Source organism: Eretmochelys imbricata, chromosome 15 (assembly GCF_965152235.1).
Source record: "Eretmochelys imbricata isolate rEreImb1 chromosome 15, rEreImb1.hap1, whole genome shotgun sequence".
Classification (NCBI taxonomy): Eukaryota; Metazoa; Chordata; order Testudines; family Cheloniidae; genus Eretmochelys; species Eretmochelys imbricata.
Window position 1 is genome coordinate 9,824,342 of NC_135586.1, and position 16,257 is coordinate 9,840,598.

Consider the following 16,257-nt stretch of genomic DNA (forward strand, 5'->3'; position numbering starts at 1 on the left):
TGTTGTTCCTCTATTTTGATGCAACAGTGGATGAAGGGCACCTAAGGCAGGCTACCAAACCACATCCTCAGAGATCCTCCATCAGAGCCTCCCTCCAAAAGGTCTCTGTCACCAGCCTGGCCCCTTTCAGAGGGAGTGGGGCCCAGTGTACCTGTGACTGAACCTGCTGCCCTGCTGGGCTCAAGGGAAGGCTCCTGGGCCCTATAAAAGGGGAGACAGACAGCAGGCTGGGAAAGCTGGCTGCCCACTGACCCCGCCACTACTTTTGGATGCCATGCGTTGCCAGCAGGGAGCACTACAAGGCAGACACATCCTGTGACAGTCCCCTTCCCCTCAGGCCAAAATTGCTGACCCACATCAACAAAACAGACTCCCCTGGGTCTCGCAGTGTGGATTCTGTTGTCTGTTTGGGCTGCGGGTTCTTCAGGGCAGGGGTGGTCTTCCCCTGTGTCTTTGTACTTAACAAATAACAAGTGCCATTCTCTCTAGGGCGGTATGAAATCAAATGCCCCAAGCCTGGGCCTGGAATGCAGTGTGTGCCTGGCCATTTGCAGTTATCCAGTACCCAAGGGAATTTGTCACAAGGACAGAGGGGCTGAATTTCTCTGCCGGGGACATGGCAGCCTTCACTGGCTATTCTAACTTGTGTGATGTTGCTGGGCGTGGTTCAACATTTGCCACCCATCACCACAGAGGTGGCTGCATTTCAGGGAACGGTGAAGTGATCCTGTAATTAGAGTCCTGGTGGTTAGCAGATGCCTGGTGCTTAGTGTGGTTTTGGGGCTCTGGGAAAATGACAAAGCAAGAGTAAATTGGACCCTCCATCAGAATGTGGTGTTAGCCTGGCCTTGGCTTGCTAATTTTTTAGTAGTTTAGGCCTAGACTGTACCATATGTACACATGTTGAGTGGTATCTTACTGTGCAAGTAGAACCACCGAAATAAACAGGACTATATTATTATTTTTATTATTATTTATTTTATTAATATCTCAATGCCTGGAGCCCCATCAAAGATCACAAACACATGGTGAGAGGTAGACCCTGACCTGCAAAACTTAAACAGAAAAGAAAGGGTGGGGAAGAGAGGGGCATTATCTCCATTTTACAGATGGGAAACTGAGGCCCAGAGAGTTTAAGGCCAGATCTTCAAAGGTAGTAAGGTGGCTTGAGATTTAGACACCCAAGAACATAAGAATGGCCATTCTGGGTCAAACCAATGGTCCATCCAGCCCAGTATCCTGTCTCTGACAGTGGCCACTGTCAGGTGCTTCAAAGGGAATGGGCAGAACAGGGCACTCATCAAGTGATCAATTCCCTGTTGCCCATTCCCAGCTTCTGGCAAAGAGAGGCAAGGGACACTTCAGAGCATGGTTTTGCATCCCTGCCCATCCTAGCTAATAGCCATTGCTGGACCTATTCTCCATGAACTTATCTAGTTCTTTTTTGAACCCTGGTATAATCTTGGCCTTCACAAGATCCTCTGGCAAAGAGTTCCACAGGTTGACTCTGCGTTGTGTGAAGATGTACTTCCTTTTGTTTGTTTTAAACCTACTGCCTATTTATTTCATTTGTTGACCCCTAGTTCTCGTGTTATGAGAAGGAGTAAATAACACTTCCTTATTTACTTTCTCCACACCAGTCATGATTTTATAGACCTCGATCATATCCCCCATTAGTCATCTCTGTTCCAGGCTGAAAAGTCCCAGTCTTATTAATCTCTCTTCATATGAAATCTCTTCCATACCCCTAATCATTTTTGTTGCCCTTTTCTGTATCCTTTCCAATTCCAATATATCTTTTCTGAGATGGGGCGACCAGATCTGCATGCAGTATTCAAGATATGGGTGCACCATGGATTTATATAGAGGCAACATGATATTTTCTGTTTTATTATCAATCCCTTTCCTAATGATTCCCAACATTCTGTTCACTTTTTTGACTGTCGCTGCACATTGAGTGGATGTTTTCAGAGAACTATCTACAGTGACTCCAAGATCTTTCTTGAGCAGTAACAGCTAACTTAGACCCATCATTTTATATGTATAGTTGGGATTATGTTTTCCAGTGTGCATTATTTTGCATTTATCAACACTGAATTTCGTCTGCCATTTTGTTGCCCAGTCACCCAGTTTTATGAGATTCCTTTGTAACTCTTCCCAGTCTATTTTGGACTTAACTATTTTGAGTAGTTTTGTATCATCTGCAAATTTTGCCACCTCACTGTTTGCCTCTTTTTCCAGATAATTTATGAATATGTTGAACAGTACTGATCCCAGTACAGACACCTAGAGGACACAATTATTTACCTCTCTCCATTCTGAAAACTGATCATTTATTCCTATCCTTGGTTTCCCATCTTTTAACCAGTTACCCATCCATGACAGGACCTTCCCTCTTATCCCATGGCAGCTTACTTTGTTTTAAGAGCCTTTGGTGAGGGACCTTGTCAAAGGCTTTCTGAAACTCTAAGTACACTATATTCACTGAATCCCCCTTGTCCACATGCTTGTTGACTCCCTCAAAGAATTCTAGTAGATTGTTGAGACGTGATTTCCCTTTACAAAAACCATGTTGACTCTTCCCAAACAAATCATGTTCATCTATGTGTCTGATAATTCTGTTCTTTACTATAGTTTCAACCAATTTGCTGGTACTGAAGTCAGGCTTACTGGCCTGTAATTGCCGGGATCACCTCTGGAGCCTTTTTAAAAAATTGGCATCACATTAGCTCTCCTCCAGTCACCCGGTGCAGAAACTGATTTAAATGAGAGGTTACAGACTACAATTAGTAGTTCTGCAATTTCACATCTGAGTTCCTTCAGAACTCTTGGGGGAATACCATCTGGTCCTGGTGACTGATTACTGTTTAATTCATCAATTTGTTCCAAAACCTCCTCTAATAACACCTCAGTCTGGGACAGTTCCTCAGATCTGTCACCTAAAAAGAATGGCTCGGGTTTGGGAATCTCCCTCACATCCTCAGCCGTGAAGACCGATGCAAAGAATTCATTTAGTTTCTCTACCATGGCCCTATCTTCCTTGAGTGCTCCTTTACCATCTTGATCATCCAGTGGCCCCACTGGTTGATTAGGAGGCTTCCTGCTTCTGATGTACTTAAAACATTTTTTGCTGTTACTTTTTGAGTCTTTGGCTAGCTGTTCTTCAAATTCTTTTTTGACCTTCCTGATTATACTTCCCTACACCTACATACCTTTGAGACTCTGGACCTGATTGACTTGCCCACGGCCATCCAGGCGCAGCCGGGAATTGAACGCAGATCTCCTGAGGCATGGGGCTGTGCCTTCCTTCCTGTTGTGGAATAGGGTGGGCCTCTGTCCTGAGTAAGGGTGGCAGACGCTGGCCCCTTGCAGCGGTGATAGTCTGGATCCAGGTTGCTATGTAACTAGAAGATCACTGTTCTCCTGATGCTGGCCAGCACATCCGAGTAATATATTTGTGATAGGACCCGTTTCTCCATGTTAAAATAAACTAGTGAGCCGATAACTCGGGGGCCGGAGAAGGAGGGGCATTCTGCTTGTTACACATTTACCACCCGAGCCCTGGCAATGAAGGAGAGTTTCTTTACACGTTCCAAAAATACTTTGCTCTTCAGTTATTCATGGCTCATGAGCAAAACATTAGCATCACGTTTAGTTTTGTAGGGCTATAAAAAAAGTGTATTAAAAACACTAAACAATTGGCTTTTTATGGTAGCGTTATTTTGGTAGTAATTCGATCCCTAGATAAGACCGATTCTATCCTGGGCCCTGTAAAGTGCAGTGAAAGCCCTGAATGTAAATCAGTGACAGCTGCAAAACAGCTCCTGCCCCTCCCTCTGCAGCCTTGTCATTCTAAATATCTTCATGCTCTGATGGTTTCCATGTATCAAGACTTTGTTAATAATACTTGTCCTTTCTCTAGCTCCTGTTCCATTCTAGTCTGGTTTCTGTGTCTGAGGATCTCAAAGCACTTTCCAAATAGTAACTAAGTCTCACAACATCCCTTTGACACAGGTGTTATCTCTCATTTTACAAGTGGGGAAACTGAGGCACAGAAGCATGCAAGTAAACGTATCCACTAATTTTGGAGGTCTCAATTTTAGGGTTCCCAAACTGCGACACACTCCCGCCTGACTTTCAGTCGTCGTAAACACCTGCAAGTCCAATTGACCTCTGGGGATGCTCAGCACTTCTGAAAATCAGCCCCCAGCTGTGTGGAATTTCCAGAGGTGCTCAGAGTTGACTCAGCTGTGTGTGCATCATCACTAAATACATTTGAAAATCCAATTCCATGTGACTGGGCCAAGCTGTCGCTGGAGGTCAGTGACAGAGCCAGGAATACAACCCAGGAATCTTGACTCATTATCACTTGCTTTACCCACTAGACAGCACTTCCTCCCTTCCTAAGAATGTTTGGATTGCTTAACAGATAACCGCAAATTAACTAAGTGCCCCAAATTCATTTAACTACAGTATTTGCATTTAATTTAAATATAATGAGATTATGTGCTGTATGTTCCAAAATGTAAAAAAAAATACCCAGGGAAATATTTTTCTGAGGTTTAACAATGGTGTAAGAGAGCTATATCTCATTAGACTACCATAACACCTCAATAAATACGTTTTTGTAGTCAGTTGCTGTTTAAAATTTGTTAACTCTCTTATTAAATTTAGAGAAATTTATCTAGTTGCCATAATTATTGTATGCGAATTAGATGCCAATTAATTATTTAAAACCTATTTACTGAGGGTAACAAAACTTATAAATCTGTCATGGAGCTGTTAACCTCGATAAATATTTTTAAAATAATCAACGGGCATGTGAGTAACATACAGTAACTATCTCATTATATATATATATATAAAATCCTGAGAGGAGACAGTTAATTTAAAGCATGACCAAATTGCTCTTGACATGGTAATTAAGCATTTACCGTGCATTATAGATCTGCCATGAAACCCAGTTTTTCATGGTACAGCAGGAAGATTTGGAAAACGTCCTTCAGTCAGGACTATCTGGGAATTGAGGAAGTGGATGAAAACAACATTGATTGACATGGGTCAACTGATTGTCCTTCTTTCTCTCAAGCCCCTCACACGATGAGGAGTACACGCCACCACCCCCATCCCGGGGGAAGAAAAAGAAAAAGAAATCTACACGTAAGAAGAGGAGGAGGTGAGTTCGGAGAGGGGGAAACCCCACAGACCAGTGGCTGCTCAGATCCCAGGCAAAGGAAAAATATCTCCCCGGTTAGGTGACAGCTGGGAGAGCATGTGATCTGACAGGAAAGACTCTGTTCGCTCCTAGGAAGGAAAGGAATTATTTAGCATGGTTCCTGGAGGTATAACGAGGAGCAATGGGGTGAAATTAAGAGAAGGCAAAAAAAGCTGAATATCAAGTTAAACTTCCTGACAGTGAAATCGGTTAGGCCATGGAATAGCCTCCCTACAAGAAAACAGGGGAAGACCCATCTCATGGGACTTTTAAAACTAGACTGGGCCGGACACTAGGAGATGGATCAGAGGGCACAGTTCTGCACTTAGCACCCATATAGGGCTTTAGGCCCAGACCCACAAAGGTATGTGGACTCCTAACTTACAAAGCCCTGGCTGGGATGATTTAGTTGGGGATTGGTCCTGCTTTGAGCAGGGGGTTGGACTAGATGACCTCTTGAGGTCCCTTCCAACCCTGAGATTCTATCATTCTATGGTTTCAAATGAAGTGCAAATTAAGAGTGTGCCCCTGTGTTTTTTGCCTATCTAATATGTGTTACTTTCAGGGGGACTTCCTGGTACCTGTTCTGTTCTGTTAAGGTCGTTCTACCAGGCCCATCCCCAGGGCGTCTGAACACCTTGATCTTGGCATCGCAGCAGGACTCAGACCTATCACCTTAAGCCAGCAACTACAGGGCAGGGCTGCGCTGCCAGGACCTAAAGCTCAGGGATAAGCTTTGTGTGAAAAGTCAGTGCCAGGAGGTGGCAGCAATGCAAGGCTGTGTCTGCTCCAGCAGCCTTGAGATGGGAAATTCCACCCAGCACAGTCAGCTGCACTAACACCTGCTGAAATAAATGTGATGTCTTCATTGCAATCAAACCAGGCAGAAATCCAGAGCCTGGGTTTGCATTTCAACATATTGCTAGAGGGGAAGCGTCCCCTGATTAAAAAAAGGCCAGAGAGAGCTGTGAAAAAATAAATCTGCTTTTCAGAACTGCCATTCTCTGACTGCCTGTGAACATAGCCAACCACGGCAGCGTGGTCTAGATGAAATGACTATAAAGTGGGTGCACAACTGGTTGAAAGACCATACTCAAGGAGTAGTTACCAATGGTTCGCTCTCAAACTGGGAGGACAAGTCTAGTGGGGTCCCACACATCAGTCCTGGTTCTGGTACTAATCAACATTTCCATAAATGACTTGGATAATGGAGTAGAGAGTATGCTTATAAAATCTGCAGATGACGCCAAGCTGGGAGGGGTTGCAAACACTTTGGAGGACAGGATTAGAATTCAAAATGAGCTCGACAAATTGGAGAATTGGTCTGAAATCAACAAGATGACATTCAATAAAGAGAAGTGCAAAGTGCTACACTGAGGAAGGCAAACTCAAGTGCACAGTTGCGAAATGGGGAATAACTGGCTAGGGGGTGGTACTTCTAAAAAGGATCTGGAGGTTATAATGGTTCACAAATTGAATATGAGTCAATAACAGGGTGCAATCGCAAAAATATCATTACTCAATAATATCATTCTGGGGCGTATTAACCGGAGTGTCGTATATAAGACATGGGAGGTAATTGTCTCACTCTATTCAAACTGTCATGCCGGCTGTGGCAGCCCTAGGGATCAGACTCGCATTGAGGGGAAAGAGACCAAGAACTGGCGTGTGCATTTGAGGAGGGAACTAGGGCAATGGCCAGGGAAGGGGGATTGTGTATGTGCTGCAGCCAGGGCTGTAGCAGAGCGGGATCCCCTGAGTACAGGGGAGAAGGTTGCGGGGGGGGTCAATGCAGTAACTGCGGGGACAGCACTGAGTTCTTTAGGCTGTTCTCAGCACAGAGCTCCCAGTCAGCATGAAGCTGCTCATATCCCCACCACACAGTGCTGGAGTTTGAGCACTAACATTTCTGTCGGGCCATGGTGGGGTGTGGGCACCCGGGACCAAAAGGGACCCTGCTGCAGCAGGTTGGGCAATGTTCTCTGATTCTCACAAAGCTCAACCCAAACCTGCAGCCCTCTGGGCCTCCCCTGCATGTTGCCTGGCAGCTGTGGCAAATTCAGGGATCTTTCGTGACGGGAACAACACCTGCCAGGGAGGGAATGCGTTTTCGCTTGTCCTCTAAGCAAGGATCGGAATGCAGGTCTCCCGAGTGAAAGGCTAGTGTGGTAAACCCCTGTGTCCCCAGACACTCACCCCAGCAGACAGACTCCTCTGGCTCGGGGCACCACATGCCCAGTAAGTAACATGTTGTCGCTGTTCCCCAGGTCTCCATCGTATAGCCCCTCGCCTGTGAAGAAGAAGAAGAAGAAGAAGAAAAGCTCAAAGAAACGAAAAAGAAACAGGTATTCCCCCTAAAACTCTCCGCCCCGAGCTCAGCGCACACTCCTCCCCAGGCACTGAACGCAAGGCGGTTGAGTGCAGCTGGGTGGTTTTCGTTAGAAGGAGGCTTAGAGGTAAAGGGTATCCATGCTGCTCAGCCCCACTGCCTGGGCAATGTTGGCCCCTGGGGGGATGGCCAGTGCAACGCCTATGCACGCCTTAACTCTCACTTAACCCTGGGCTAAAGTGGGACGTAAGTGGTGCGTGGGAGTCCCTGGAAGGGATCCTGGCTGACCCAGAAAGGGAGCTCCCGCTGCAATGGGATCTCTGACACCCTTATCACCCCACCCACTCTCAGGAAGTTAGTACCCGCATTGGCCCTAGCAGGGAGCAACACCTGTGCTCTTCCAAAGGGTTGTGCAAGGGGCAGGGAGCTGCCAGCTCTCCCTCCCTCTCTTCCCTTGCAGACCTTGCTGGGCCCGGCAGAATTCAACTTTTTTCTCCGGGGGCTTTGGCGTTGACACGTGGGCTGTCCGCATCACTCACCAAACGATTGTGTCTGCCTATCCGAAGACAGCGCTGGGCCAGGTTTCTTTCATAGCCATTGGCTTGTTTGGTTTGTTCCCCCTTTTTAAATGGAAGCTTAAATTCAGCAGAATTCTGGGACCAAGCAGCTGTAATGCAGCCTGCACGTGCCAGCCCAGTCCGACTGCTCACGTGCGGTCCCTCAGCCCGACTGCTCGCGTGCGGTCTCAATGCCAGACCACTGAAACCTGCCCAAGTGTCACCCTACACAACGCAAGGAGGTGCAAATGCTCATGCGGCAGCGTTCTGATGTCCTGGGGGTGGGGGCTCTAGGAAAGGATGGAAGGCAAGGCCTAAACTCAAAGGCAAGATTTATAGGAAACCCTCTGAGGCCAAACCATTGAGTTTCCCATGGCGCTAGTCATCAGTCACCCCATTTCCATCCTGCTTTATTCCTAGCTCAATGAGCCTCAAAAGAACCCAAATATTGGAACCAGAGATGGGCTCAAACAGAAACTCCATGTGCCAAACTCAGCCCCCCCTCGTCCAGCCCGAACATTTAGAACAGTTCAGGTGCACATCTACTTCTGAACGTCCCAGCAGGCATCTCTCTCTCCAGCAGGCCAGAAGCAGATCTGAATGCCTTCAAAGCAGGAGACCTGCGCTGAGCTGGACCTAGCTCCAAACTGGCTAGCTCGGGCCCATCTCTAATCAGTGGCGGATTAAAGATTTTGCCGCCCCTAGGCCCTGAAATAATTCTTGCCCCCCCCCAACCCCAACCCCAACCCCAGCTTACCTCCGCTCCGCCTTCGCCTCCTCCCCTGAGCGCGCCGCCGGGTCCTGCTTCTCCCCCACTCCCTGCCTGTGCTTGTGCACGAAACAGCTTCGCGAAGGAGGCGGGAAAAGGGGGTAACGCAGCACGCTCAGGAGAGGAGGCAGGGCCGGGGCGGGGATTTGGGGAAGGGGACCAATAGGGGCAGGGAGGGGGCAGGGAAGGACTAGAGTGGGGGCGGGGCCGGGGAGCGTGAACCGGCACCGGGGGAAGCAGTCTCTGGCTGCTATTATAAATTTGCCGCCCCTGCAAATTTGCTGCCCTAGGCCTAGGCCTTGTCAGCCTAGGCGTTAATACGCCGCTGTCTCTAATGTAAAGAACATGATTAAATTTTTAAATATCAAACATTCCAGTTTCTTCTTCCAACCACTAACCCAATATTTGCTGAGAACAATGGGTGCCATCTTCCTCGGAAAGTTCATGTATTTATAATTGACTGAACCAACAAGCCAGGACAGTCTTACAAAAGGGACAAAACCAAAGGACTAAAAAGTGAGCCTGATACTCAGGGAGAGAGAAGTAAATATAGCAAAATAGAATATAGCAAAAAGAAAAAACTCCTCCAATGCACTTCACTACAAAGCATGCCATATTCCTCCCTAGATTGTACCCTGCCCCAGCAATGATGGGCCCCATTGATCTCTGCTGCTCTGTACCTTGTGTAGCCAGGTATACCATGCAGAGCAGGGGCAATTCATCCCCAGTTCAGAAGAGCAGCCTTTAACACCCACTTTGCACAGGTGTAAATGATGGCCCCGGGTGCAAAGCAGTGGGGAATCAGGCCCACTCACATTGATGGAGAGGCTCCAGATCTACACCAGTGTCCCTAAGATCAGAACTGGGCCCACATATCTGTAGTATTAAGTGGGGTGTTGGGGATTGTTAGGGGGCTTTCCCTTCATCCCCTTCCCTGGTTCTTGTCACGCAGGCAGAAAGCAGAAGGCCAGAAGTCCGAAGTGCAGGCAATGTTTATTGGGGTTAGTTTCAAGCAAGCATATCCATAGCTCTGACACCGCTGAGCCTTGCTTCCCAGTGTCCCGTTCCCCCACTCCTTAACAGGCATAATTATACCTGCAATACACCCCCTTGGTCCCACCTCTTACAATTTATGGTCATGTTCCATTTTGGGGGGTCATGAGTCTGGAGGCTTCATCCCACCTCTGTTTTATCCCATGGGAGGGGTAAGGTTGTGCTAGGGTCAGGGACAGGCATTGCTTTGGCCTTTTAATGCTTCGTATACCTTCCCGTTCATCCCACATTGCCCCTCCTGACTGGTTGCTTGACCTTGCCTTGAGATAGGAATTGAGGCAGTCTTCAAGTGTGTGCTTGTATATGATCTTCCCACCATGTCCAGTAACACTTTAGCAGTTCTTATCTGTTCCCATTATACTAACAAACCCATCTGGCTGGGCAGAAGCAACACACAGTGTCTTTGTTCACACATGTTAGTAAGACTATAACCATATCAAAACTCAAACGGGCAAACAAGACCCAAACTTCTATCTCTGGTGAATATACAGGCCTGAATCCTACATTATCATCACTAACCCTCCTAACAGGCGTGTGTAGAGAATCAGCTCACCTAGAACACAAGTCCTGACCATCCGAATGGTCATCCGTCCGAATCCTGCCCTCCACCACCATCATCATCAGAGAACCACCATGGTCAGGTTTCAGAGAGGCAGTGCTAGGTCCCCCACCCCACGTTTAACCCAGGGACAAGGATTTGGCCCAAAATAAAGAGAAAACACATAGGCCAGGGGGCCCTCCTGACTGCTCGATACAGACGGATTACAGCTACCCATTGGGCAGGCTCATCTCTCCCCTCCAAGGCTGAATTAGCTGCAGGGCTAGATTAGCACCAGCAGGGAAAATGCAACCAATCAGAGGAATAAATAGACCCAGTTTAACAGAGCTCTTACACTCAGGGCCAGATTGTCAAGTGCTCGGCACCCACAAATGGGGGCCAGAATGTCAAAGCACTCAGCATGCAGTAGTTCCCACTGCGGCATTTCCAAGAGCTCAGCTCCTGGCAGGCTAAGCTGTCTTGGGAAGGCTGGCACGTCTACACTTTGTGCTGGGAGTGCGATTCCCAGCCTGGGGAGATAGACCCACACTAGCTCTGATGGAGCTAGTGCTCTAAAAATAGAGCATAGCTGCAGCAACACAAGAAGCGGGAGGGACTAGCCACGTGAGTACGTGCCTAGCATCTCAGATTGGTACATACACGGGGCAACAGCTAGCTCCTCCCACCACTCATGCCTCCATGGCTAGACTATTTTTAGCATGCTAGTGTAGGTGTGTCTCCCCACGATGGGACATACATCACCGGCTCGCAATGTAGACATATCCTTAGGTGGCTAAATGGTAGCTGAGGGCTATTGAAAGGTCCTTGTTGGGAGGACTCTTCTCTTAGCCATTTTAATATCTTTCCACTGTCTATATGAGGGAGATGGGCTGAAATGTGTCTGTCTCTGAACAAATGCAGCAGTGTGTGTGTTGATTCCACAGTGACATCTACATTCAGTTTATATATCTGCTTCTTGCAGGTTATCTTCAAAGAAGAGAAGACACAGGTAAGGGCTCTGAAAGCTTTGCCACCCACCTAAGCAGTATGGGTTAATTCTGCCCACATGGGGTGATGGGAAACACCATCAGACTCTAGGGAAGTCCAGGTTTGCTAGTGCTGGTGCAGGAAGGTGCAAGTTTCACCTAGCAGAGCTTATGAAACCCCCTAGGCTCCCCCTCCACCTCCAGAACATCTGAGGTTAAAGCTACATTGAGCCTCTTTCATTGGGGTGGAATTCAGCTGTATGTGCTGCTTGACCCGAGTGGTGCTTGGGTCTCATGCTGGTCCCTCTATACACGGGTGAATGCTACCCCTGGTAAACTTTCTGCCAGCTTTGGAGGATAGAATTAAAATTCAAAATGATCTGGACAAACTGGAGAAATGGTCTGAGGTAAACAGGATGAAATTCAATAAGGACAAATGCAAAGAACTCTACTTAGAAAGGAAAAATCAGTTGCACACATACAAAATGGGAAATGACTGCCTAGGAGAGAGTACTGTGGAAAGGGATCTCGGAGTCATAGGGGATCACAAGCTAAATATGAGTCAACAGTGTAACACTGTTGCAAAAAAAGCGATCATTCTGGGATGTATTAGCAGGAGTGTTGTAAGCAAGACCTGAGAAGTAATTCTTCCGCTCTACTCCGTGGTGATTAGGCCTCAACTAAAGTATTGTGTCCAGTTCTGGGCACCACATTTCAGAAAAGATGTGGGCAAATTGGAGAAAGCCCAGAGAAGAGCAACAAAAATTATTAAAGGTCTAGAAAACATGACCTATGGGGGAAGATTGAAAAAATTGGGTTTGTGTAGTCTGGAGAAGAGAAGACTGAGCGGGGACATGATAACAGTTTTCAAGTACATAAAAGGTCATTACAAGGAGGAGGGAGAAAAATTGTTCTTCTTAACCTCTGAGGATAGGACAAGAAGCAATGGGTTTAAATTGCGGTAAGGACAGTTTAGGTTGGATGTTAGGAAAAACTTCCTGTCAGGGTGGTTAAGCACAGGAATAAATTGCCTAGGAAGGTGGTGGAATCTCCATCATTGGGGATATTTAAGAGCAGGTTGGAGAAACACCTGTTAGTGGGTCTCAAATTAGGGGTGCCGCTTGTTCAGGGAAAGCCCAGTGGGCCAATGGGAGCTGCGGGAAGGGCGGCGAGCATGTCCCTCGGCCCGTGCCACTTTCTGCAGCCCCTATTGGCCTGGAACAGCGAACCGTGGCCCGTGGGAGCCACGATCAGCCAAACCTGCAGACGCAGCAGGTAAACAAACCGGCCTGGCCCGCCAGGGGCTTTCCGTGAACAAGCGGCACCCCTCGTTTGAGAACAACTGGTCTAGATAATACTTAGTCCTACCATGAGTGCAGGGGACTGGGTTAGATGACCTCTCGAGGTCCCTTCCAGTTCTATGATTCTATGATATACAAGCATAGGCCATGCACTAAATCCAGCTCCTGGAGTTCATATTTATATCTAGGTTAAGGTTAACCCTTCCTTGGACAGGTAAATATTTAAAGGGAGAGTGCATAGACTTAGAGGGAACAGTATAGGAGTCATACATTCACTGAGTGTTATTTTTGCCTTCCTATGTGCAAGGGCATTTGGAAGATTTTCTGCAGTGCTGTCCCGCTGTGCTGTTACAGCAAAGGGCCTGACAGCTTTCCCTTTATGGATCCCGGCTTTGAGGCATTCCTATAGCTCCTGGGTTTTAATTTGTCCCTTGGGGACCACAGCACTGTCAAACCAGACATCATTTGCAACCTTGTTAGCTGTGAGGGTCCATAGAATCATAGAATATCAGGGTTGGAAGGGACCTCAGGAGGTCATCTAGTCCAACCCCCTGCTCAAAGCAGGACTGATCCCCAATTAAATCATCCCAGCCAGGGCTTTGTCAAGCCTGACCTTAAAAACTTCTAAGGAAGGAGATTCCACCACCTCCCTAAGTAACGCATTCCAGTGTTTCACCACCCTCCTAGTGAAAAAGTTTTTCCGAATATCCAACCTAAATCTCCCCCACTGCAACTTGAGACCATTACTCCTTGTCCTGTCATCCGCTACCACTGAGAATAGTCTAGATCCATCCTCTTTGGAACCCCCTTTCAGGTGGTTGAAAGCAGCTATCAAATCTCCGCTCATTCTTCTCTTCTGTAGATTAAACAATCCCAGTTCCCTCAGCCTCTCCTCGTAAGTCATGTGTTCCAGTCTCCTAATCATTTTTGTTGCCCTCCACTGGACTCTCTCCAATTTTTCCACATCCTTCTTGTAGTGTAGGGCCCAAAACTGGACAAAGTACTCCAGATGAGGCCTCACCAATGTCGAATAGAGGGGAACGATCACGTCCCTCGATCTGCTGGCAATGCCCCTACTTATACATCCCAAAATGCCATTGGCCTTCTTGGCTACAAGGGCACACTGTTGACGCATATCCAGCTTCTCGTCCAGTTGTCAGTGAGCAGAAGCCACCCTCCCTCCAACTTCGCTGCTAGTTTAAAGTTCTTACTCTGATTGCTCAACAAGCTTAAAGGCTGGATGGAAACTCCTTCCTCAACTTACAGACTTAGGGGCTCATCTTACAACTGAGCAAGCTAGCATCTGATGTCTGTTTCCTACTGTGCTGGCTGGGGCTTGAGCCCCACTCTAATTAAAGGTTCCAGAATGTGGATTTTAATTAAAAACTTGTGTTCCCAAGACAGCTTCTAGGGTTTTTTTTTAGTGGGGAGAGGTGCAGGTTCAGAAAGTTGAGCTCAGGAAAGTGTGAAACCTCTTTCTAGAAGCAAATCTATAGTGGCTTGGCCCGCATTTCTCTCATGGTGTGATTTTACCAGCAAATCTACACTGTGATGAGAATTCATCGTCTGAAGGACCTTGTGCAGGAAGCTCATTGTATCCTACTCATTGAAGTCTTTGTCTCTATGGATCCAAGACACCGCTGCTTTATTCCAGATTTACACAGGTGTAACTCTACCAATACATGTATATTCCACGGTATGCATCCAATGAAGTGAGCTGTAGCTCACGAAAGCTTATGCTCAAATAAATTTGTTAGTCTCTAAGGTGACACAAGTCCTCCTCTTCTTTATTCAATATATAGTTTTCATCCACTTTCTCTATAAGGCAGGTGGGATGACTGATCCCTTTGTTTGGAGCTCAGAATACAACATGTGTTTTTACTGAAACACAATGGAACAGATTCGCTCTACTGGGTTAAGTAAGCCCAAGTCCATTGGTGTGAATGGAATTGTGTCCATTTGCATCAATGGTGAACAAAACATGCCAGTGATTGCTGAGATTGAATGTCCTGTTAGTTTGATTGTTTTGGCTGATTAGAACTGAAATCTTCCAGTTAATTAGCTATTTCTTATTTAGCTCCTCAAGCCCAAAAAGTAAAAGAAAGGAAGAAAGAAAACACAAAAAACAGTAAGTAGAAATGTACTGAACTATCGAATGTGTTTTTGCTGAACTGTCCCTTTTAGAGTCATGGATGTTGGGGAGGGTTTGGTGCCAGAAAACCCCGTTGGGGTTAGCCACAGATGGGTACCCACCACAGTAAACCTCTTCTTGCATTTTGAAATCACATGCTTGTTTTCCAGATCAAACAAGGGATGTTTTTATCCTTCCCAAGGAGGATTTGAATTAGAGCTGATCAGTGTTTTCCAAACTTGAACATTTCAAATTTTGAAACTAGAAAAACTTCATGTTGGGGATGGGGAAAATATCCAAAAAAGTTTGTAAAATGTTTGTCCCTTTTCTCTGACCAACTCTACTTGGAGCGTAAAGATCAAAGCATGAGGGCTGCCGTTTCAAAGGGCAGGGAGCTGCTCCCGGGCAGGTGCAAAATGCACAGTTCATACTTGGCCTTGCTGGATGCTTGTGGAAAATTGAAGGTACAGCACCTCTGAGAGATGGCCAATAGTGTCAGAAGGAGGCTTGGCACATGGAAAGCCCAATGATCACATTTTCTTTGTGCTGTAGCAATGTGCTTTGAGGATGTACACTCCACACATGCCTCAATCCTGCAAAATATATGCATTCACATGTATGCAGGGTAATTATGGACACAAGGACTTCATGCAATTGGGCATGCAAAGGGTGGCTTGGGTGTACAAGTGTCCATTTGCACATACAGTGTATGCAATCTGCATGCACAAATGTGGGAACAACAGCCACCGTTACCCGTGCAATATGCGCGTATGTAATTTGCACCCGTAGCATGGAACCCTTCTTTGAGCCTATGACCCCAGATGTGGTGAAAAGCAAGAGATGTTTCGGGGAGCAGAGGGACAGTTGGTTAAGGTATGCTAACGCAGCTGGGACACTACCTCAGTCTTTAAAGGGCATCCGAACTCCTGCAAAGGGTTCAGCGCAGTCTTGCAGGAGGGGTGCACTCAGGACGGGAGGCTGAGAGGAAATGTGACCAGCACTGCAGAGCACAGACCAAAAATGACCCCTGACTCTGAGACATGCCACTTCATGCCACAACAGCCCAGCGTCAGGAGAATGATCACATGCCTTCCTGCGATGTTTAATCTGTGACACAGTCAGGATGTTGCTCCCTGTTGCTTACACTCCCTTAGGGCAAGGTTGCAATCCCCTGACTCAGGAGAGCTCACACCACTCCAGCCAAAATGAGAAACACCCTCTATGCACACAGCCTGAGAGGGTGTCGTGCTCCCCCCATTCCTTTAACTCCTTTAACATTCCTGCCTTATCGAATACTCAGCACAAATAGCCCCACTCATGGAATAAGGCACCACTGACTGTAAGTGTGGCAGAACCTGCCGCTAAGTAAAGAAGAGGA

The 16,257-nt window shown here is 46.9% G+C and overlaps 1 protein-coding gene across 1 annotated transcript in view; it reads left to right on the plus strand.

Annotated features, from left to right (window-relative positions):
- Positions 1-16,257, plus strand: part of SRRM4 (serine/arginine repetitive matrix 4) — a 218,126-nt gene that overhangs the window by 178,989 nt on the left and 22,880 nt on the right. Inside the window, exons 4-7 of the mRNA XM_077835343.1 lie at positions 5,090-5,176; positions 7,483-7,560; positions 11,444-11,470; positions 14,826-14,876. Of these exons, the coding sequence (XP_077691469.1) occupies positions 5,090-5,176; positions 7,483-7,560; positions 11,444-11,470; positions 14,826-14,876 (243 nt within the window). The remainder of the gene's footprint in view (positions 1-5,089; positions 5,177-7,482; positions 7,561-11,443; positions 11,471-14,825; positions 14,877-16,257) is intronic.